Source organism: Erythranthe guttata, chromosome 6 (genome assembly GCF_056151865.1).
Source record: "Erythranthe guttata isolate IM_541 chromosome 6, IM_541, whole genome shotgun sequence".
Lineage (NCBI taxonomy): Eukaryota > Viridiplantae > Streptophyta > Magnoliopsida > Lamiales > Phrymaceae > Erythranthe > Erythranthe guttata.
Genome location: NC_142538.1, coordinates 7658045 through 7683291, shown reverse-complemented (window position 1 = coordinate 7683291; position 25247 = coordinate 7658045). Strand labels below are relative to the sequence as shown.

Here is a 25247-nt window from a genome sequence, read left to right as displayed (position 1 = left end):
GATAAGTGTTCGTTTTGCACGATTTTTGCTTATCAAATCTTCGAGTTTTGGTCTTCGTTCGTCCGAGTTTCGGCTTTATTTGTATATATTATTGCGTTTCTTGTTTTATTTCCTTTTTTAGGTTTTGTTAGCTTTTGTTGCCAAGTCGAAGCCATTTGGAAGCGAAACCGATTTTTCAAGCCGAGAAAGTGGTCATTAAGACCCAGATCGCGATCCAGGAAAGTCGGATCGCGATCTGGATGCAAATTCCAGTAGTATCGTGATTTTGGGGCAGATCGCAATCCGCACTTCCTGGATCGCGATCTGGGATGGCGGTTCACGTTTTTTCGAGAAGCCAGATCGCGATCTGACTTTATTGGATCGCGATCTGGCACGATTATCGAGGGCAGATATTTTAAAAAGCAAAGCTTCTGGAGGAAGCTTTGCAATTTACTATAAATAGAAGCAAACCCTCACTCTTCGTTCTTCTCCGACTTTTTACGGTTTTCGACAGTTCTTCGCGGGAATCATCAACGGGAGTTCCGACTTGGGTTTTTCTTACGCAATTTCTTTACGTTTTGTTCTTCATTTCCTTTGTACATTCTTTTGACACTATGTTTGTTATGAACTAAGAACATTTTCTTCTAGGGTAATGAAGCCTTGTATATATTGATTTCGATCGTCATTTCTTCTATCTATTTGTCGTGTTTTGATTTCGTTTATGTTTTCCTGTATTAAATGCTTCTGATTGTGTTGATCAACTCTCAGATTGATATTAAATAGGAATGAACTCGAGAGAGGATTTCTTGTTTGAAGTTAGGAAAACATAGCTCGGGGTGTGGAAACGGAGACGTGATGCACTTCGGGTAGCCCTTAAGGACTTGACCTAAATGCTCTCTTAATAGCAGGTTCTGAACGGAGACGTCGGACCTGTGGGTAGACTCTAACTACACTGGAGACGGGGGTTAGAGTACATTAGCGTCTGGGTTAACGAATAGGAATGTGACATTAGATAACGGATTTGTAGATCGTTAAGGTGGATTTGGCCCTAGAAGTCCCCTTTAAATCGAAGTCCCCCCGCGTTGAGTTGTCGTTACTTTATTTACGTACATTCTAAATTTGCATGTTTACGATCTTGCATGCTTTCAAATTAGGGTTTCTCACAATTCCAAATATTTACGATTGGCTAGATAATATAACGATAATATAATTAAACTACCCAGCATGTGAATCTACAAGGTCCATGTGGATCGATATCCGGAACCACTGTTCTGCAAAATGCGATACTTTATACTTGCGGTAATTTATACGTGAGGAAAACGCGTATCAAGTTTTTGGCGCCGTTGCCGGGGACCAATTTGATTTTATCTTTGTTGACAGTGTTACCAATTATCTGATTATTACTTTAGCCATTTACTTGTTTTATTTTCGATTTTTACCTTGATTTTAACCACTCACTTTGTTTATGCTCAGGCGTCGAAATTTGGAAATCATACCTTACGATCCCGAGATTGAAAGGACATTACGTAGACTAAGGGCCACGCGCAACCAACAAAGTGAACCAATGGCCGAAGATCAAGGAAATCCAGAGCACCTGGCCTTTGACTACGATCGAGAGCCAGGACGAGATCACGAGTAGCCAAGATCGAACCTGCCACCCGAGCCAACAATGCGAGAATACCGAACTCCAGCTGTGAATGAGAACTATTCAGGAATCAGGAAACCGACGATAGCCGCAAACAACTTCGAGCTGAAGACGGGGCTAATCAACATGGTCATGGCGAACCAATTCTCCGGAGCAGCCACTGCAGATCCAAATCTCCATCTTGCCAATTTCTTGGAGATTTGTGACACGATCAAAGTTAACGGTGTTTCTGATGATGCCATCCGGTTGAAGCTATTCTCATTTTCTGTCAGAGACAAAGCAAAGAGTTGGCTTCTGAGTCTTAATCCAGGATCACTCACCTGTTGGGAAGAATTATCGCAAGCCTTTCTGGCACGATTCTTTCCACCCTCGAAGACCGCACAACTACGAAGAGATGTAGGCAATTTCAGACAGATGAGCCAAGAGCCGATGCATGAGTCTTGGGAGAGATTCAAGGACTTATTACGACAATGCCCTCAACACGGATTCAACCCGTGGGATCAAATGGAGTTATTCTACAATGGACTCGATCAACCAGCCCGCTCTCTAGTCGATGCTGCCTCAGGTGGATCATTGCGAAACAAGACTGCCACAGACGCTCGAGACATTGTCGAGCGAATGTGTGAGAATGCTTACCATTGGCCGTCCGAACGGAGTGGTGTACAAAAGGTGGCCGGAGTCCACCAACTCGATCCTTTAGCCGCAGTTTCAGCACAATTAGCTACTCTATCAAATCAGGTCGCCCAATTATCAGTTCGAGGGCCACAGACCGAAAGAGTAGCAGCAGCAAGTACCTCACAAGCCACAAACGACGATTGGGAGCAGGCACACTTTATGAACCACCGATTCAACAATTTCCGGGGAACCAACAATCAGAACCAAAACCCTACTCATTACCACCCGGGAATTCGGAATCACGAGAACTTCTCCTATGTCAATCCAAAGAATGCTCTACAACCACCTCCCGATTTCAACCATCAAAGAGAACAGTGAGGGCCAACGTATGACGAGCGTCTTCACCGACAAGAACAGGAAATGGAGGGCCTGAAATCAACAATGAAGAACATGGAAAAACAAATAGGGCAAATCGCCCAATCCATGTCCACAATGGCCAAGGGTGGATTTCCGAGCAATACCGAAGTCAATCCAAAAGAAAGCTGTCAAGCCATAACCACCCGAAGTGGTCTGCAAATGACCGATCCTCCTTATCTGACTGACGAGTCACCAAGGCCACCTGTACAACCGACCCCGGTCGAGCCGAAAATCACCATTTCAGGGAGTAATACAAAAGAGGCTAGTAAGCCCAATAACATTTCTTTTCCTGATAATCATCCTCTTATGATAACTCCTATTCATTTTCCAGAAAGACAGAAGAAGAAGAAGTTCAAGGATCAATTGAAAAAGTTCATTGAAAAGATCAAACAGATTCGAATCAACATCCCTTTTGCAGAAGCCTTGGAGGTAATGCCAAACTACACCAAGTTCATGAAGGAAGTCCTATCCAAGAAAATTCGGATCGAAGAAGACATACCAGTGACACTCACGGCAACTTGCAGTGCTATTCTTCAGTCGAATCTACCACCGAAAATGAAAGATCCAGGGAGTTACACTATTCCTTGTATTATTGGAAATTCTACTTTCGATAAAGCTTTATGTGATTTGGGGGCAAGTATTAATTTGATGCCTATGTCTGTGTTTCTAAACCTGGGCTTAGGAAATTTGAACCGCACTCGCATGACTTTACAACTAGTTGATCGTTCATTGAAATATCCCGATGGGATTGTAGAAGATGTGCTAGTTAAAGTAGATAAATTCATTTTGCCTGTTGATTTTGTGGTACTTGAAATGCCTGAAGATGATGAAGCACCAATCATTTTAGGTCGTCCATTCTTAGCCACTGGTAAGGCGATGATTGATATAGAATTAGGATCTTTAATGCTTAGGGTAAATGGGGAAGAAGTTGTTTTTAATTTGACAGATGCATTTAAACACTCTGAGCATGTTGAGCATTGCAGTAGAATAGACGTGATCGAGGACTGTGTTTCCTCCTTTTTTGATTTGTATGAATTATGTGATTCTGTTGAGCACTGCATTGTTAATTCTATTGATTTGCATTCTGCCTCCCCTGAAACTCCTATTGAAAATGATGTGCTTGATTGTGTGTTGTTTCTTGAGTGTGCCGAGACTTTGGGCGTAGACGAGGTAGGAATCGTCCCCGAGATACCAGTTAGTATGAAAACGGCCCCCGTACTGGAATTGAAGCAATTACCGGATTATCTTTGTTATGCTTTTCTTGGAGCAGACAAGACTTATCCGCTGATTATTTCTTCTAGTTTGAGCGAGGCCGAAACAAACACACTGCTGGAGGTCCTTAGAGAATATAGGTCAGCTATAGGTTGGTCTATTGAGGATATTAAGGGAATTAGCCCGTCTATTGTTCAACACAAAATTCTAATGGAAGACGTCTATAAACCGAGAGTCCAACCTCAGAGGCGGTTAAACCCGTCAATGAAAGAGGTAGTCAAAAAAGAAGTCTTAAAACTATTAGGCGCTGGTATGATTTATGCAATTTCTGACAGTCCGTGGGTCAGTCCGGTGCAGGTTGTACCAAAAAGGGGTGGGATGACGGTTATTGTGAATGATAAAAATGAACTTATTCCGTCTAGAACAGTCACTGAGTGGCGTGTGTGTTTCGATTACCGATTATTGAATGCAGCCACTAGAAAAGACCATTTCCCCCTTCCATTTATCGATCAAATGCTAGACAGGCTAGGAGGTTTCGAGTATTACTGTTTTCTTGATGGTTATTCGGGGTACAATCAAATTTCCATTGCCCCGGAAGACCAAGAGAAAACTACTTTTACTTGCCCCTACGGTACTTTTGCATTTCGTAGGATGCCTTTCGGTTTGTGTAATGCGCCTGCTACCTTCCAACGATGTATGATGTCTATATTTCACGATATGGTAGAAGAGTTTCTTGAGGTGTTTATGGATGATTTTTCTGTGTTTGGATCGTCTTTCGATCATTGTGTGCACAATCTAGAACTTGTTTTGAAAAGATGTACAGAAACGAATCTTGTTTTAAATTGGGAAAAATGTCATTTTATGGTTCGTGAAGGTATTGTTCTAGGTCACAAGGTCTCGAAAAAGGGTCTTGAGGTGGACAGGGAAAAAATCGAAACGATTGAAAAATTGCCTCCACCGAAGGATGTCAAGGGGGTTAGAAGTTTTTTAGGGCATGCTGGGTTTTACCGTAGATTCATAAAAGATTTTTCGAAAATAGTAAAACCATTATGTCATTTACTTGAGAAGGAAGCTGCCTTTGATTTTGATTCTGCTTGTTTGCAGGCTTTCACGTTTCTCAAGGAGAAGCTAACCCAATCACCGATCATGATTACACCCAATTGGGAGGAACCATTCGAGATCATGTGCGATGCGAGCGACTATGCTGTAGGTGCAGTATTGGGACAAAGGAGGGACAAAATCTTCAAAGCCATCTACTATTCGAGTCGTACACTTGACCAGGCACAGAAGAACTATTCAACGACCGAAATGGAAATGCTTGCTGTCGTTTATGCTGTTGACAAGTTCAGACCGTATATTTTGGGGTCTTAGGTGATCATTTACACCGACCACGCAGCTATTCGATACTTGTTCGCAAAGAAGGACGCCAAGCCCAGACTCATCAGATGGGTACTCCTACTCCAGGAGTTCGACTTGGAAATCAGAGACAAAAAGGGGAGCGAGAATGTGGTAGCAGATCATCTTTCCAGACTCATACTAGAAGAAGTTCCAGCCGAAGGAAATATTCAGGAATCGTTCCCAGACGAGCAACTGCTCCCCATTAGTACTCACACTCCGTGGTATGCTGATGTGGCCAACTTCTTGGCCAGTGGAATCATTCCTGACGATCTTTCTTATCATCAAAAGAAAAAATTCCTTCACGACAGTCGTTTCTATCTTTGGGACGAGCCATTGCTTTTCAGAACCGGCCCCGATCGTGTCATCCGAAGATGTGTTCCGGAAACAGAAGTACGTGAGATTCTCACACATTGCCACTCGTCACCTTGTGGCGGGCATCACGGGGAATCTCGCACAGCCGCCAAGGTTCTGCAGTCAAGCTTCTTTTGGCCAAACCTTTTCCGAGATAGTTACGAGTTCGTGAAACGATGTGATCGGTGCCAACGAACAGGGAACCTATCCAACAAAAGCCAAATGCCTTTGAACAACATGCAAGAGGTGGAGCTTTTCCATGTTTGGGGCATAGACTTCATGGGACCATTCCCTTCTTCGAACGGGAAGTTATACATTCTGCTTGCCGTGGACTACGTGTCCAAATAGGTCGAAGCAATTGCCACCACAGCCAACGATGCTCGTACGGTCCTCAAATTCTTCCACAAGAACATATTCTCAAGGTTTGGGACACCCAGGGCGATCATTAGCGATGAAGGATCTCACTTGTGCAACAAACTGCTCACTAATCTCACGAATAAGTTGGGGATCCGACACAAAATTGCGCTAGCCTATCATCCACAGACAAATGGCCTTGCTGAGTTGTCAAACCGAGAAATCAAACAGATTCTGGAGAAGACCGTGAGCACGAACCGATAAGATTGGGCATTGAAGCTCGATGATGCACTTTGGGCCTATCGAACCGCATTCAAGACACCGATTGGGATGTCTCCGTACAAACTCGTGTATGGGAAAGCGTGCCACCTGCCAGTGGAATTGGAGCACCGAGCTTATTGGGCAGTCAAAAAGCTCAATTTCGATCAAACAACTACCGGCGATCGTCGATTGCTTCAACTCAACGAAATGGAGGAGTTCAGAAATGATGCTTACGAAAATGCCAAGATTTACAAAGAAAAGACGAAAAAGTGGCATGACAAAAGAATTACAAAGCGAGAGTTCCGGGCAGGTGACCAAGTCCTGCTATTCAATTCTCGGCTACGACTATTTTCGGGAAAGCTCAAGTCCCGTTGGTCAGGACCATTCGTAGTCCTGAGCGCAACCCCAGAAGGAGTAATCGAAATACGAGGACGAGACGGTCCGTCGTTCAAAGTGAATGGGCAACGAGTTAAGCATTACTACCCGAATGGTGCTCCCGAAGAAGTGGAGCGTGTCGCACTAATTTTCTCCCAATAAATCCAAAAGAAGTCAAGCCGTCGACTGTAAAACAGGCGCTAAATGGGAGGCACCCCATTGTTGCTCATTATCTGTCATTTTCCTTTTGTTCTTGTTTTCGTTTTTATTTTGTTGCATTTTCGTGCATTTTTATTTTTTAGGGTTCAACATCTCTATCTCACCCATTTAAATTTTCGTTTTGGCAGGTTTTAGGTGTCCCGGATCGCGATCCAGGTAAGTCGGATCGCGATCTGGGGTGTTTTTCCAGTAGCAGCGAGTTTTGGGCCCGGATCGCGATCCAGGTAGGTCGGATCGCGATCTGGGACGTTTTTCCAGAAACTGCGATTTTAAGGGCCGGATCGCGATCCAGGTAAGTCGGATCGCGATCTGGGGCCTTTTTCCAGAAGCTGCAAGGTAAGTCTCCAGATCGCGATCCGGGTATTGTGGATCGCGATCTGGGGTCGAAAAACAGTTCAAAAGGCACAAAACCCCCCCTTCATTTTCTTATTCCCTTTTGTTCTAATTCCAAACCCTAACCCCTCCCCAATTTCAAAATCTTCAATTTCTTTCATAAAAAGCACATCAATCACACACTTGATCATCACAAATTCACGATTTGCACATTTACTCCAAGAATTTGTGGGTGAATCTTCAAGAAAAGGTAAATTTTCAATCTAGTCCTCATTTTTTTTATTTTCTTCAATTCTTTCGAATTTCCCCAAAATTTCATGATTTTTCCCCTTGTTTGTTAATTGTGTATGCTAGTACGTGATTTTGTACTTGGTGTTGGGATTCAAAACATGAATTTGCGGGTGAACCAATGTTTAGATATAGGAATTGCCCTATTGTTCTTAATTTCGAAATGAAGGATAAAATAAAAAATTGAATGACTTGGGTTGGTTGTTTAGCTACCTATTGTTGTATGTAGTGGTGGATTCTCACTTGGGTGTTGTGATTGATGTAGGAGGGATAGGTACTGAACAACCGGTGGAAACCAAAAGGCTTACCAAGTTGGGCACGCGAAGTGTTCGACAAAATTCCCGAACGAACTTCCAAAAGCTTTCGACCCTCCATCTCGCACAAATTCGAACGAAATGACGTCGCCGGCCAAGAAACTCTTAAAGACGGGCGAAACCACCAAAAAAGCCCAACCAAATGTCAAGGAGAAGGCTCCGACAAAGGGAAAAGCCGCACCGAAGAAAAAGGCAGCTTCTCGAGACACGGGAAGCCAAGAAGGCACTTCGAGCGCACCACCACCATCTGAGGTGCGGGAAGAGCAACAAACCCCACGCACGGGAAACGAGCAACTTGAGATGGGCTCCCGTGCTAATCAACACACCATCCTTGACCACGTAGTCCTCGAACCGGAAGATGAGTTTTTGTACGTGAACGTCGAGGCCAAGAGAGAATTTATACGTCGCCATAGCCGATCGTTTGTTCCAGAAAGAGAATTAGATATCTATGGCATGGAAAAAGAATCGATCAGAACAAACTTTGATCGTCGAAAATGGGAGTACTTGGCCAAACGACCGGAGGACTACAACGAGAATCTTGTGAGGCTTTTCTATGCCAATGCCGGTTTTCACGAGGGGTCGGTGGTCGTTCTTCAAGACAAAGAGGTGCGCTATGACGCCGCTACAATCAACAATTTCTTCCACATACCCGAAGTCCCGACCGAGCCGTTTCAACAACTGAAGATGGCAACGACCTATGAGCTGCTGATTCAGACTCTTTGCCCTAGGGGTTCGAGGTGGAAACGAGGAGAGCACTGGTTCCGTCGGGGGGAACTTTCAAGAGAAGCGAAGGTATGGATGTACTTCGTCAGTAGCCGGCTCATGCCCACAAAGTCGACGGCCAAGACCTATGCCCCACGTCTTACACTGATGTATGCCATTATGAATAGGACACCTGTAAATGTGGACGCGATAATACACGCTGAGATCCGACGATGCTTAGGTGATACCTCTCTAGGTCTGATGTTCCCTTCCCTCTTCACTACACTGTGTGATCGTGCAGGGGTTGTTAGAGTAGGTGACCAACAAGCCAACTTGTGGTTGTGGTCTTTCTCTTTTCCTTGTAATAAAACAATCGTTTTTCGTTCGTAATAATAAAATACTTCATTTGGCATTCTATATCTGTTATCCCATGCAAGTAGCATAGATATAGTCCTAACGAGTTACTCTATTACTGTGAGTTGATCTAGGAGAATCGTGAGATAACTCAGCAATGTAATGTAACTGTTAAACCTTGTTCCTAGTCGATGGGTTACGCCAATAATGAGGATACCGGCCTTTCCCTTTTGAGACTAGCACTTAGTGTATGTGTACTGCGTCTCATCAGTCCTCGGTGTTGTGACATCGGCATACTTGAGTGGGTGCTCATACTGGATGAGTTCACTGAACTCCCTCGCCCTAGAAATCTATAAGTGGTTCTCATTCATCGAGTAATAGGTTTCTAAGATATAGTTGTACACCATTAGTCCTTAAGACCCAGACATCACCGTGACTTCACTAGAGGACCGATTGTATCGTGACCTGTCCCTGAGTCCCACCGCGGACCGCTCCAAGGGCCAACGTTCGTGCAATCCGAAATCTAGTGTGAAGTCTGTGCATTGTAGTAGGGGATTCGAGCGCTTGAGTAGTCATGGATGTCCTGTGTGTTCTGACGGTTTATAATCCATGGAATCTCTGGCCAGAGTTGATAGTGGGGTGATTAGGGAAATGTGTTTCCCTAAGTCGCACACGAACGGATTTATAATACCTAGAACGTTCGCACGGTTATTGAACTTTATAAGAGGTCTCGGTGAACCAATGCCTCTAGTTCAATCGGGACATGTGCTATGAAGGGATCGTACTGTACGCTAACTATATCATAAGGTTCTTGCAGGCACTTCACTTGTATCTAGGGAATCATGATGCGTAGTTGCTAGACGCCAATCTTGATTCGTTGGGCACCGATTTGATCGGGGATTAGGTAAAATGAGTTTTACTCTAATCGGGACTCTTGGGAGGAGTTCGTATAAGAACAATGTGTTGTTCGAATCACAAAGAGTTGTGAGCCCACGGCTAGCATACACCTGCACCATTGAGGGTCACACTTCTCGTGTAATATAGATCCTTGATAACAACAAGCATAGATTAATGTGTTAATCTTTAAACGATTGGATGTCGATATGATTGAATCCAAGATTCGTAATTGTGAATTGCGAATTGGAAGAAACGTGGAGAAAGAGAGACATGCGGAATTTAAAGAACTTTCTAAATTGGGAAGTTTCCCGATTTAGCAGGACCACTAAAGTGGAAGTTTCCAATTTTGGAAATTGGAAATTTCGAAGAGGCGCTCGTATCGACGAGGACTCTGAGCTCGTCACAAATATAATCTTGTTATAATTTTGTGGACGATCGTTTATTAGAAACGAGGCCGACGAGGGAATGGGCTTAATGCATCAGTGGGTCAAGCCCAATGACTTAAGCCCACTAGGGTTGAAAACCCTAAGTATAAATAGACCTCAAAAGGAGTTTTGAGATCAGATTTTCAGCACCAAAAACCCTAGCCGCTCAGCCCCCTTCGGCCGTTGCTGCCCCGCCGCGCCACCGCCGACCACCGCCGGTTTTCTCCTCTTTTTCCTTCGTTTTATTCGTGTTGTTATCTAACTCGTTTACATCTAGTGCTGTAGTTCGAGTGGGTCGAAAATACGAGGTGAAACCTAATTGGAGAGGAGCTGCTGCCCCGACGAATCCACGCACCGCCGCACGCGCCGCACCGCCGCTCACGCGCCGCCGCTGCTGCTGCCACGCACCGCTGCTGCTGCCATTCGTCGCCGTTCGTTGCTTGCTGGATCAGCTTGTTCCAGCCGTGAATTGCAGCCCCGAGGATTGGTAATTTGCAGCTTGTACGTGATTCGTTTTAGGTTTCGATTCGTCGAAATCTCACGCTACAAGAGGTAAATAAATCGAAACTATCGTAAATTAATTCGAGCATGTTTTGTATGAATTATAATTTATGATTGTGAGTAATATGTGATTACATGTTTCGATTTCATTGAATGATGAATAAGCATGTTTCGTGATTTTCGGTTTTATGTATTTTTCAATTAAATCGATAATTACCATATGTATGGCGGAAGCGTTAAGGTACGTTGACTATATGATTAATTTATGCATGTAATCGAAACTAGTTCGATATAAAATTATTAAATTCCGCTGCGTATACATGCACGATCCCCAACAGGGGTCCCCACATACGCTGATGACCGGCTCACCAGGTCACCACAACTATCTTCCATTACCACAAGCTCCAGCCAGCGAGTGGACCCCTGGGCGAGGGCGACTCAGACTTACCAGATGCGGGTCCCTCAGGTGTTCATGCAGCTTGACCAGAACAAAAGGGCAGAAGAGGCAGACAAGAAGCAGAACCACAGCTCCCGGAGTATGTCGGCCAATGGATGGATGTTATGGAAGAAAATGTGGGATGGTTCAAGAAAATGATGAAGGCCATGGCTGGAGCGCTTCAGTGCAAGACCGATGACATTGTCGAGCCACGGCCGTTCCCACCACGGCCTCGATATGACGGAGCATCAACCTCCGCTGCCGACGAACCAGCACAAGCGGCAGCCACTACACTGTTGGCACAGGCCTGGGAGGAGCACGAGCGGGGACGACAGGAAGAGGAGGGAGGAGCCAACGAGGACGATCAAGACAACTAGGGGACCTTGTGTTTTCTATCCCTTTTATTTTTTATTCTGCTTTTGAGCATAGGGACTATGCTAGAGTTTAAGTTTGAGGGTGGTGTGTGTTGAACCTGTTTGTTTTTTTGTTCGTTTGTTGTGGGATAAGTCGTTGGATTGATATTTCGTTTACGATGTATCTTTGCTAGATTTTGTTTTTATTTTATTTTATTTATCTTATTTTGATTTGGTCTTTTGCATGCATATCATATAATTTAGTTTTTTTTATGTATTTTGATTTCCGTTATTGTGTTATGTTTGTCACATGCATTTCATTTAGGATCGAGTGTAATTTGCATTTCCGGGTTCTATTGAAGCAAAGCAATTAATGAATTAGTAGATGGGCTAGTTGATTTTAAAATTGAAATTATGGATCACCGGCTAATTATAGATGAACCTTCCGACTGCGTTTTTGCAACTTGTCTGGATAGCCTTTCAAATCCTTTCCGATTAAGCTTGAGCGCATTTTTCTGAGGGGTATAATAGCCTGAGGTTTGGGGAGCGAGTTAGAATTGAATTATGTGTTCACGATTTCGAGTTGTTGGCTAAAAGTTCTATCAAGGGTCTTTACGTTTTTATTTGATGTATAAAAAAAAAAAAAAAAAGAAAAAAAAAAAAGAAGAAAGTTGTGATGAAAATCACAATATATTGTTGTTGTCATTTCTTATTGAATAAAAAGACCTACTTATGCCCAGGTCGAGTTTTTGAATTTCAGAATCAAAACTTACTTTTCACCCACATTTCTACTCAAAACCCTCGATGATTGTGTTTATTGTTTAATTACGGATTCTTGAGTCTATCTTTCATTTTGGTGTAGAAACAACTAATTGCGTCGGTAGGAAAGTCGAATACCTTAAAGCCATGGGCCATTATGAGATTTTAGGTTATCTAGCTCGTTTTATCTTTCGAATTAATTGCAATGTTTTGACCAATCCGGCAACTTTGTGGGTGTGTTGTCTGAAAACCCTCACGAGACACAACTCGTCCTTTGGGGGTACCCAGGGGTTCAAAGGCTTGTTGCATACACTAAATGCAATCGTGATTCCCTACGTTAGTGGCCTAGTTTAGTTTGTTGTTTTTATTTCATTTTTGTTGTAGTTTCGTTTTGATTTACTCGGGACGAGTAAAGATCTAAGTTTGAGGGTGTGATAAGTCTTCGTTTTGCACGATTTTTGCTTATCAAATCTTCGAGTTTTGGTCTTCGTTCGTCCGAGTTTCGGCTTTATTTGTATATATTATTGCGTTTCTTGTTTTATTTCTTTTTTAGGTTTTGTTAGCTTTTGTTGCCAAGTCGAAGCCATTTGGAAGCGAAGCCGATTTTTCAAGCCGAGAAAGTGGTCATTAAGACCCAGATCGCGATCCAGGAAAGTCGGATCGCGATCTGGATGCAAATTCTAGTAGCAAGCAAGTTCAGACCCAGGTCGCGATCCAGGAAAGTCGGATCGCGATCTGGTGACAAATTCCAGTAGCATCGTGATTTTGGGGCAGATCGTGATCCGCACTTCCTGGATCGCGATCAGGGATGGCGGTTCACGTTTTTTCGAGAAGCCAGATCACGATCTGACTTTATTGGATCGCGATCTGGCACGATTTTCGAGGGCATATATTTTAAAAAACAAAGCTTCTGGAGGAATCTTTGCAATTTACTATAAATAGAAGCAAGCCCTCACTCTTCGTTCTTCTTCGACTTTTTACGGTTTTCGACAGTTCTTCGCGGGAATCATCAACGGGGGTTCCGACTTGGGTTTTTCTTACGCAATTTCTTTACGTTTTGTTCTTCATTTCCTTTGTACATTATTTTGACACTATGTTTGTTATGAACTAAGAACATTTTCTTCTAGGGTAATGAAGCCTTGTTTATATTGATTTCGATCGTCATTTCTGCTATCTATTTGTCGTGTTTTGATTTAGTTTATGTTTTCCTGTATTAAATGCTTCTGATTGTGTTGATTAGCTCTCAGATTGATATTAAATAGGAATGAACTCGAGATAGGATTTCTTGTTTGAAGTTAGGAAAACATAGCTCGGGGTGTGGAAACGGAGACGTGATGCACTTCGGGTAGCCCTTAAGGACTTGACCTAAATGCTCTCTTAATAGCAGGTTCTGAACGGAGACGTCGGACCTGTGGGTAGACTCTAACTACACTGGAGACGGGGGTTAAAGTACATTAGCGTCTGGGTTAACGAATAGGAATGTGACATTAGATTATGGATTTGTAGATCGTTATTGATTATACATAGGTGGATTTGGCCCTAGAAGTCCCCTTTAAATCGAAGTTCCCCCGCGTTGAGTTGTCGTTACTTTAATTACGTACATTCTAAATTTGCATGTTTACGATCTTGCATGCTTTCAAATTAGGGTTTCTCACAATTCCAAATATTTACGATCGGCTAGATAATATAACGATAATATAATTACACTACTCAGCATGTGAATCTACAAGGTCCCTGTGGATCGATATCCGGAACCACTGTTCTGCAAAATGCGATACTGTATACTTGCGGTAATTTATACGTGAGGAAAACGCGTATCAACAATGTGGCCTAGAAATAGTTTGGCAACACTTGGGCAGAATAGAGGTGAGATAAAGGGAGGACATGTGCATATTTGGTGAGTCTGTCTACTACTACTTGTATGACATTCTTTCCTTCTGACTTTGGTAACCCTTCAATAAAGTCCATAGAGACATGAGACCAAGCCTTTGTATGTATCTCTAAAGGTTCCAATAAACCTGGATACAGGTTGGTCTCATGTTTGGCTTTCTTACACACATCACAACTCTGAACAAAGTTCAATACATATGTCTTCATCTTGGGCCAATAAAAGAGTGACTTGGCCCTGTGATAAGTACCATTAATGCCTGAATGACCCCCAATAGCTGTGTCATGTAGGCTCTATAACAATTTCTCCCTCAATAACTGATCCCCCCCAATACAGATCCTTCCTTTATGTCTCAAAATGCCATGCACCACTGAATAATCAGGGAAAGAAGAGGACTCCAAAACCTTGGCAGCCAGTATTTTTTTTATAGCATTATCTTTCCCATAGCTGTCAAGAACCTCCAACATCCATTTAGGTTGAACAGTAGTAATAGCATTACATTGCCCACTGTAACACTCTTTCCTTCACAGAGCATCAGCTACCCTGTTTTCTGCCCTCTTTTTATACTCAATTGTATAGTTTAACCCAATCAATTTAGAAATCCACATCCGTTAAAGGGCATAAGTAAATTTCTGGTCCATAATATTTTTTATGCTCTGCTGATCAGTTCTGATAGTGAAATGATGGCCTTGGAGGTAGTGTTTCCACTTTTGATAGCTAGAAGAACTGCTATAAATTCCCTTTCATAAATAGACAATGCCTGATTTTTCAAACTTAGTGCTTTACTGATGAATGCTATAGGTCTGGAGCTTTGCATTAGTACTGCTCCAAGACCTGTGGAGCTAGCATTTGTTTCCACCAAAAAAGTTTGAGAAAAATCAGGTAAGGCAAGCACTGGTGATGTAACCATGGCTGTCTTAAGTTGTGTAAAAGCACTCTCCGCCTTCTCAGTCCAATGGAAACCTCCCTTTCTTCAACATCTCAGTCAAGGGTTTTCTAATAGCTCCATACTCCTGAACAAACTTTCTGTAATACCCAATAAGCCCTAGGAAACCTCTAAGTCCCTTGACTGTTGTAGGTTTTGGCCAGTCTAGCATGCCCTTGATTTTTTCAGGATCAGTAGCTACCCCTTGCTCACTGATAATATGGCCCAAGTAATCAATAGAGGGCTGAGCAAAACAACATTTAGACTGTTTGGCATACAAGGCATGCTGCCTCATAATACTAGAGAAGTCTCCAAATGGTATAGATGTTCCTCCAAACTCTTGTTGTAGATCAAAATGTCATCAAAAAACACCAATATAAATTTCCTCATACTAGAGGAAAATACCTGATTCATGAGGGACTGAAATGTTGCTGGTGCATTACAAAGCCCAAAAGGCATAACCATAAATTCAAAATGGCCATGATGTGTTTTAAAAGCTGTTTTATACACATCTTCATCTTTCATTCTAATCTGAAAATACCTTGACCTTAAGTCCATCTTTGTAAACCCTCTTGCTCCATGTAGCTCATCTAATAGCTCATCTATGACTGGAATAGGGTAATCATGTTTCACAGTCATAGTGTTCAAATATCTTTAATCCACAGACATTCTCCAACTGGAATATTTCTTTCTGACCAATAGCACAAGTGAGGCAAAAGGACTCTGGCTATGTCTGATAACTCCACTATCCAGAAGTTCCTTAACCATTTGTTCAATATCATTCTTATAGGCATGGGAATACCTATAAGGGTAAAGTTGATTTGGAATAACATCCTTCTTGAGAATTATATGGTGGTAATCCTCTAGGCTCCTCAAATATATCCTGATATCCTTCCAATAGCTGTTTAACCTCAGCTGGTGTTGCCTTCTGTGAGTTAGTGTCCAAAATAGAATATATTTGGCCCTCAACACTACTTTTGTTTTGTTGCATCATTTTATAAAATGACTCACTAGAAACCAACTTCCAATCCACTTCTTTCTTGATATCAGTGATCATTACCCTTTTAGCACCACACTTCACCTCAATGCACCTTTTTTCATAATCAAAGACCAGTGGACTACTTTTCAAAAGCCAATCATACCCCATGATAATATGGTAGCCTTCCATATCTATTATTCTGAGTGGAAAATTAAAAGTATGACCCTGCATTTGCCAAGAGAACTACCTAACTATTCTGGTACTCAGCAGTTTAGCCCCATTTGCAACTGTGATAATCATGTTAGGTGACCTTTCTACTCTGCAATTAAGCTCTGCATCTAATCCCCCAGATATAAAGTTGTTTGTACTACCAATATCTATCAATATGTTGAGCTGAACATCTCTCAAATTACCATAAACCTTTATGGTATTTACTCCAGTGTTGCCCAATAAAGCATTGAGGGAAACTTGTACTTCACCCACTGGTACCTCTCCCTCCAACTGTTCCCCTTCTGATATGGTTTGGTAGTATTCATTCTCCTCCTCTTCTGTCATCAACATGTAAATATGACTATGTCTGCACTTTTGTTTAGGTGTATAGATATCATCACAGTTGTAACAGAGCCCTTTTTCCTTCTGGCTCTCATTTCAGCTATGGTAAGATTTTTTCTCTGCGGAAGCAGAGCAGATGGTGTATATGTTGGTGGTTTGATAGGCAGGGTGGGTGGTGGATTAGGATTGCGCTATATCCTTTTCTGGTGTGGGAATGGGGTGGTGGGTGTTTTATAGGGTGGTTTGTTTTTCTTGGTAATTGACTCAATGGTATGTGCCTGTTTCCTAGCCATCTCCATGACATGGTGCAATCCTTTGATGTCAAAAGGGGAGAAGAAACTTTTGACTTCCTCAGGCAGCCCTCTCATAAAACAGTGCACAAAATATTTCTCATCATAGGTTCTAGTGTTAATGTTAAATAGTAGTAAATAACACCTCATCTCCTCAAACTTCTCAATATACTCCTCAACAGATTATGTTACCTTTAAGGAATGTATATCATCCAATACATTTCCTTCCTGTAACTCTTCAAATCTGTTCGTCACTAACCCTATAAACTCTTCCCAATACACATCTCTCTGATTCAGATGGCTAAACCATGAGGTTGCCTTACCCTCAAGGTGAATGGAAGCTATGGCAACTCTCTGTTTGTTAGGTATGTTTGGAATGAGTTGGAAATAACTATCACACCTCAACAACCATGATCTAGGGTTGGATCCATCAAACCGTGGGAATTCAACTCTGGGGCTCGGGTTGAATCTGACAGCAAATTGCTCATCCTTATTATGCTATTTAAATCCCATTAATTCAGTTGCTGGTCTAGTATAGTGTTCAGGAGTAGCCATAGAAATTGTAGAATTATCAGAGGATGAGGATGAGGGGCCTCCCCCCATGAGTGGTTTGTCTCTGTGGTAGAACTCCATTCTTTCAGCAACCTTGGTCATCTGTAACTGCAATAACTCCACTGCTTTCTGCATTTGTGTTTGCCCTCCTCTTCTTGAATCTTCTGATCCACCAATTTTTTATGTGTTTCCAGCATTTCCTTAGATCTAGTAGCTTCAGCCATGTTGTAATTTTCTCCAGGAAAAAAAAAAAAGAGTCTTGCTCTGGATACCAAATGTAAGGGTTTGATATATTTTATAATTTGTTTTTGGGTATTTATAAAGTGATTTTCAATGGAACAGTAAAATTAGATTAATTGGGGAAGAAGAAAGGAAATAGAAAGAGTAAAGGGAGAAAGAGAGTATAAGGAATTTCAGATAAAAGTGGCTAGTTGCCTTCATTAATAATACCCAGTCTATTTATAGAAACCTGCCAAATCTGACATATAAAGGGATATTCCCACTTATCAAATAAAAAACTAACATCTGTCCTTATACTATTTGCAGGTATTTAATTCCAATTCTTGCTACCTCATTTGTTGGAGTCTTCAACAGTCTATTCATTATTGGGCCATGGTTCTGAGCCCAATACTGCAGCCGAGATTTGTTTGGGGTTAGCTTGATATGCCCATCAATGATTTTCTTCTTTTGCACAATAGCAGCCAAAACGCGGTCGTCTCCAACATCTTTCTTCAAAGCCCTAATTCTTCGATCACCGCTTTTCTTCAATCCCCAATTCAATTTATCTTATCTGGGTATATGACAATCTTATTTGGGTATATGACAGGTCCTAAATGCAATTAGGCAAAAAAATAAAAAAAATCGAAGAGGACTAATTATTTATAGGGGCAGAACTGAAAATATATATCAAATTCTGGTCTCTTCTCATTATTACTTGCGAACAAAAATTTCCCCTGTTTTATAATTAGGACTTCGTTTACGACTCTGCGTGCGGTGGATTAGAGAGAGAAAGAGATAAAGAGAGAGAAAGAGAGATGGCTTGTTGTGAATCCGGCGACGGTGTGAACGCTGCAGAACAGAGAAGGAAGAATCGCAGTCTAAGGATTAACGAGATACATGGAGTACTGAAGGAATTGCTTGAGGGAATGGAGAACGATGAATCGTCGAAAATAAAGGCGAACAGCTTCAAGTTAAGGATCAATAAGATACTCAGACAATTGAGTAAATTGCAAGGGGAGAAACCCGAATTGGAATCGGATTCTGAACCCGACTCCGGATCCGAACCGGATGAGGATGAAGTACTAGAACGGGATGTGGATCTGTATAGGGGTGAAAAACTAACACTGGATAAGGATAAGGTTGGGTTAGAGAAGAGGATTAAGAAGAAGAAGGAGTTAGAGGAGGCGGAATTCGATGCGGAGGAGCACAAGTTAAGTATCCAACAACTGCTGATTGATCAATCTAATGAAGATGATCCGTTTATTGTGAAGCGCCCCCGCCCCAAGAATAATAGGAAGATTCCAATATTCTCTGTATGAATTTTTTTCCAATTTATTCTATTTTCATATGTTCAGATAATTTAATTTACCCTGTCAATAATATTTATACATACAGGGAGGTCTCAGCCTGGTGTATGAGCCATCTCTTAAAGGCAATGATCCCAAAACATTGCAGTCCCTCCGAGGTTCTGCAGAACTAGCAATTAATTCTTACAACAACAAACATGTATGTTTTTTTTGATTTGTTTATGGTCCTTTTTCGGTCGAATTTTAATGACGATTTGATTTAATTGATTTTGGTTCGTATATTTGTGTAGCATACAGAATACAGTGTGGTGGACATGGTGGGAGCAATCCAAAGTCAGTGCGCCGGTTACGTATTGCATCTGGGATTTACAGCCATCAAGCCTGGTGATGCCGTTGCCAAACATTTCCAAACAGTCATTTACTACGGAATTGGCAAAATTGATGTACAGAGTGTTCGTATTGTTGATTGACCTAACGAATAGGTAAGTTTTCATTTTATTTTCTGAAATTGGTGATCTTTATTTGACAGTCAATTGAAAATATTATAATTTATAAATATAGACCTTTATAATTGCTGCGTGTGTCCTAGGTTTCAAATATTAAAGCATAAACCACCAAAAAAGAAAAAAAAGAAAAAAGCTAACGATTTTGCAAAATAAGTAGGTTCTAAACCAGTTAAGTTAACAAGTAGGATATATAAATGTCATTAGTATAGGTATACCATATAATGGTTGAATATTCGAAGTTGATTGCGATGCCTTGCCGCCTTATTGAATTATTTTTTTTTGCCTTGGTACACTGAAATCTTATATTTTATGTTGTTGGAGAATTATCAATTGAGAAGGTGTAGGTGTATATGTTGGACATGTAGTAAATTGGAAGCTGTCAGTTTGTGTTGTATACTTACTTGTAACAATCACTATTGAAACAGTAGCTACCTTCTTGAAGTTAATACCATTGAAGACATTTCAAAATCACTTTTAGAAATCTCTTCAATTGGGGTTTTTTTCCCCTTAACATCATTAATGTCTGGTTGGATGAAGCTATTTCTACTTTATCTTTTACATAGTTTATTGAATTTTTGCGCACATGCTAAACATTCAATTATTGCACTCTAGTGTATGAAGTAATGTCCTTTGAGTTTGTGGTACCAAAATTTATGATCCAGCAGCTTTCAGGTGTATGTGTTTCACCAGTACTTAACACCATGTTTTTGTTCCGTTTGCAGGTGATACCTGGTTTAGGGAAGCAAATTTGCCGATTTAAGGCAAATTGTGTTTGTTTTAATATATCATGCTCAATGGAACAGTGCTTATCTTATTTATGTCAAATATTTAGTGTTTTGATTTTTGTTGTGTTGCCGTTTTGTCACTACATATGACCGGTTTTGAATTATCCCACAGCTTGTTCGTGTTACTCATTTCCTCTGTACACAACCAGAACCATCATGTATCGTCCCATACTAACTTCTTTGAATTATGCCGATTTCAATCCCTTTGTCCCAAATGCTGAAATTCTGTGGTAACCTGCCTGAAGGACAGGTAGAACAGCAACTCGACTAATGTGATAAACCTAATTGGGCCGCTGGGCCGTCAAAACATGCACACTAATTATTTTCCACATTGGGTTACCAATTAATGCCCAAAATTCAAATCACCTACAGTTAATATCTTTAATCCTACTTAGGGGCTATGTTTGTTAAAATCAATTGATGAATGTGTTTTTTCAGAACAAATCAATTGATGAATGCTTACCAGTAACAAAAAAACTGAATTACTAGGAGTACTGTCTCGACACTGGATGTTGTCTCGGTACAGGATGCTGAAAAGCCCTAACTAAAAAGCCCACTATTTATAGTCGATCCAGTCTTTGCGAAGATGTTCGCTGCACCATTGAGCTCCTTGTACGCAAAATGTACCTCCATTGCCTCAAACCTAGTTGTGGTCTTCTAGAATTCTTCCGTAAGTGATCCTTATGTGTTTTTGTCCTGTCCTGCGAAGGAGATTAAAATGTGTTTTTTAATTTACATTTATTCTTGAACATTCATGGCATACATCATTAGTTCTTTAACAATAACAGTTAACATAAACAAAATAAAGCATAAACTCATTTTTTTTTTATTAAAATCCCAACTTTTATTTTGAATTAAAAAAAAAAAAACCGATTTTTGACCGATTTTTAGCCGATTTTTACCACCGAGTTTGACCCGCCTTAATGGTTTGACCGCCTCGAACCGCCCAAAACCGCCTCACATGCAAAAACTCGAATTTTCAAATCTTTACATTAAAATCGTAAAGGTTTGCGACCGCCTCCGCCTCGGAGTTCGATTAATCAGCCGCCTCGGCCGATTTGTTTTTTTTGTTATATATATATATATATATATATATATATATATATATATATATATATATATATATATATATATATATATATATATATATATCAGACTAACCCAATCAATTCATTCAAACTAGTAGAATTTCCACTTGTTCCATCAATGTTCATAGAATTTTCCCTTTCATGGACCAAAATCACCTTCACCTCCTCCCAATATGACCATGTCCGATGACCTCCATTGTTACCTGCTGAGAAGGATAATAATAAGGGTTAAATACAAAAACACCCATGTACTATGGACTTTGTATCATATACTCATGTACTACACAAAAATACAAAAACCCCCATACTGTTATATTTTTTCCAAAATATGACGAAAATACTCATGTTAAGCCTATAAATATAAGGGTTTGTTTAAGCCATTTTCCACTATATCTTTTCACATTTTCGGTCAATTTTACTTAGGAAATTTTGATATTTTTATTTTTTTCTTCAAAACATTTAATTACTTAGATTTTTTTTAATTTTTTCAGAATAAAACCTTTTATTTTTGTCATTTTGAATTTCTTCATTTTTTTCTTAAATGTCTTCCGGTAGTTCAAATTCTCAACAATCATAGGATTGTAAAGATGTTTGTAATCTTAGAATGTTTGAACTACCGGAAGACATTTAAGAAAATAAAAATGAAAAAACTCAAAATGTCAAAAATAAAATGTTTTATTCAGAAAATTAAAAAAATCTAAGCAATTAGATATTTTGGAGAAAAAATATAAATACCAAAATTTCACACGTAAAATTGACTGAAAATGGTAAAATATGTAGTGGAAAATGGCTCAAACTATATATATATATATAGTTTAAGTAGGGGTATTTTCGTCATATTTTGGAAAAAAATATAATGTGAGGGGGTTTTAGTATTTATGTGTAATAAATGAATATATGATACAAAGTTCGTAGTACATAGGTGTTTTTGTATTTAACCCTAATGATAATGAAATTTCAGACACGCAAAAGAAACTCAAACCCTTTTCCAGCTACCACAACCTCTCCACGTTCGTCGCCACCGGCCACCACAAACCCATGAAGCTGAACAAAAAAAATTCTCCACCAAAACCTTTCTTGCCTAACACCACCATCGTGAAACCCAACACCACATCAAAACCGGCATCTCTTCCAGTGTCGGCGTCGGCGGCGACTGTTGAAGTGGAAGCAAATGGTGCAGACCTCGTAGAGAGACAAGTGTGAATAATTCAAAAAGACCAAGGGTAAAATTGATTGCGACCATATTTGTGATAAAGATTGTGTCATTAAGGCGGTGAAATATTGATAAAATTGGATCCCCATTGCCGGTGGTGAAGAGGGTGGCTCCGCCGGGGATTGGCCGCGATGAGGTGAATATAAGAAGAGAAGGTTGCTGCTATGGTTGAGCCATGTTCTATGGCGGCACAGAACACGATCTCATCACAACATAAATCCCTCTTAATCAATATCCAGTTATGTGTAAATAAATACATGGACGTGCTATTTACACCCTCAAAATATCTTATTTCACCTTCAAATTAAATATATTTCCAATCTTTTTTTGTTTATTTGTTTATTTATTTTTTTGTTTTGTCTATATTTTTTAAAAATTTATAAACCGTCCACTACAAAACTAGTTCAAATATTTATAAAAAAACCCCACCATTTTCATTGGAATCTTTACCGCAAAATCTCACCCTCTCCACCTTAAGTGATTAATACTTTCGTCAGAGAAAAACATTTCTGAAGGTAAAAAAAAGTAGGAATTCATGTTCTTGGAGAAATAAACTAAGAATGTTTGTATAGAAGGTCATGAACTTTCTCCAGAACTAGCCAGTTTAGCTTAATATAATTTTGTTTCCTAAAAAAATTACATAATTTGTAGGTCATCTGATATAGATAAATATCTTGTATAAAAATATACTTTATTGCAAAAAAAATAAAAATTAAAAAAATTAAAAATAAAATAAAAACAATAAAAAAATAAAATACAAATAAAAATAACTTAGAACACATGAGGATTATGTGAATATAACAAAGGGTTGTGGATTATAAAATTGAGGGATATTTATGACATTATATATTTTTGATGGTGAATTGAGATAATTTGGAGGTGGAAATAACATCACTCATAAATATATATTTCAGACCCTTCATGTAATTTCACCTTTAATCTTTGGCCGGATTACACAATACATTCCCACCTTATGGGGTGGGACAACTAATGACCTATTTTCGTGATTTAGCACAGGGCCCTTAATCTATGCCGGGTTTATAACCTATGAACCAAACATCTGATTCGGTTGGATTAAATCGTCTATCATCTCTTATCCAACCAACCAGAAGAGGCCTTATTCTTAGCCTGTTTTAATACCCTTTACCAGTGCCCAACACTCAGCTTTAGTATTAGAGGCAATGCCAATATGTTTATGTGTCATTTGGTTCACAAGATAAAATTAGTCAATCTTTATATATAAAAGAAAGAAACGATTGGACAACCATAAGCAACTCTAATAGCATTTTTGTAATATATGACCGACCCTCTTGTGCTTTAATTTTTCCTTTAATCTTTGCAGGTAACCACCCCCTTGATGTTTGACATACGCGGTTAGGTTTAAAGGAAAGTTAATGGAAGCTACCCCATAAACCACAAGGAGATTATATACTGATATTATGAGTACGAGGGTTCATCAGCAAAAGCTTGTAACCCCGTGGGGATTAAATGCTATTTGCCCTTTTTTTATCTGGTAATTTTCTAATTATGAAAGATACAAAATTCAAACCAAACCGTATAAAATCCTTTCAACATCTCCTATTTTTCAGTGATATGTCTGTAATACATAAAAAACTATATGAAGAATAAAATTGCAGAATGAGATAAATAATACGTAATAGAAACCCCCATTGTATTATGGGTTTATATATAGAGAAATATTGCAAGGTAATAAAATTTAACTAGGTAACTAAATCATAACTAATTTAGGTAACTGAATCATACTAGAATCCTAATATTACAAGGGTTCCATAATATAATATACTCTAACACGCCCCCGCAGTCGAAACATGACGAACGTGAAGACTGAACAATCACTTGCTAGCACGCTCCCGCAGTCGGAACGAATAAACTCCAAACGTGAAGATTGGACAAGAAGCCGCAACACACAACGCTAGAGAAATCCCTGTGAAAATATCTGCCTAAATGATAGAAAAAAGAAAATAACATGGAGATAATTTTTTTTTTGGTATGAATCGAGAGAGAGAAGATACGAGAGGGGAAAAACGAATAACTAAAAGAAGGATAGAAATGAAAGAGAGAGAAATAGATTAACCGACTAAGAAGAAGAAGATGTCGGAAAAAAAAATTACCAGCACCGGGGGAGGGAGGAAATTTGGGTGGAGTTATGGAAAATATAGAAAAAGAAAGATATTAGAGTACCACCACCGGGGAGGGAGAAATTGGTTTGGTGGTCATCGCGATGGAAGATGGGCAGCTAGGTTAAAAACTTGGTGCTCTGATACCATATATGAAGAATAAAATTGGAGAAGGAGAGAAATAATACGTAATAGAAACCCTCATTGTATTATGGGTTGATTTGTATTGAATATATATAGAGAAATATCGTAAGGTAATAGAATTTATCTAAGTAACTAAATCATAATTAATCTAGGTAACTAAATCATACTAAAATCCTAATATTACAAGAGTCCCATAAAAAATACAGGTTAATAGCATTTTGCCACCTAGACTTTGCCTATTTTTGCACTTTACCACCTTAACTAAAGAAGTTGCACGGGCACACCCAAACTTACTTTTTTGACGCACATAATCACCTAAAGAGAATATTCCGATCTAATTTTCCGATGCACGAGCAATGCACATGCTAATTGAAGGGTTTTTTTAGTCATTTCACCTAAAAAAATTGTGGGCACTCTTTTTACTTTATTCTCCTTCTCTCTTATTCTCTCTCTCTCTCTCTCTCTCTCTCTCT

General features: G+C 40.0%; 1 protein-coding gene across 3 annotated transcripts; it reads left to right on the top strand.

Annotated features, from left to right (window-relative positions):
• Positions 1-18264: 18264 nt before the first annotated feature.
• Positions 18265-22373, top strand: LOC148770037 (uncharacterized). 3 transcript variants are annotated; one of them, XM_088819787.1, is made up of 5 exons: positions 18265-18677; positions 18720-18906; positions 18989-19099; positions 19191-19382; positions 20129-20316. In XM_088819787.1, exons 1-4 carry the CDS (start codon positions 18409-18411, stop codon positions 19368-19370), a joined length of 747 nt encoding a protein of 248 aa, XP_088675913.1. In that variant the 5' UTR covers positions 18265-18408; the 3' UTR covers positions 19371-19382; positions 20129-20316. The 3 variants fall into 3 exon arrangements, with proteins under 3 accessions (XP_088675913.1, XP_088675912.1, XP_088675911.1); XM_088819786.1 differs by lacking the exon at positions 20129-20316 and adding an exon at positions 22241-22373 and having other exon boundaries at positions 18265-18906; XM_088819785.1 differs by having other exon boundaries at positions 18265-18906.
• The last annotated feature ends 2874 nt before the right edge of the window (positions 22374-25247 follow it).

Bases quoted from the DNA above. Each gene is read 5' to 3' on its own strand.
- LOC148770037 (XM_088819786.1), top strand. From the start codon at position 18,409: ATGGCTTGTTGTGAATCCGGCGACGGTGTGAACGCTGCAGAACAGAGA. The intron at 18,907-18,988 runs GTATGAATTTTT...TTATACATACAG, and splicing joins GGAAGATTCCAATATTCTCT to GGAGGTCTCAGCCTGGTGTA. The intron at 19,100-19,190 runs GTATGTTTTTTT...ATATTTGTGTAG, and splicing joins ATTCTTACAACAACAAACAT to CATACAGAATACAGTGTGGT.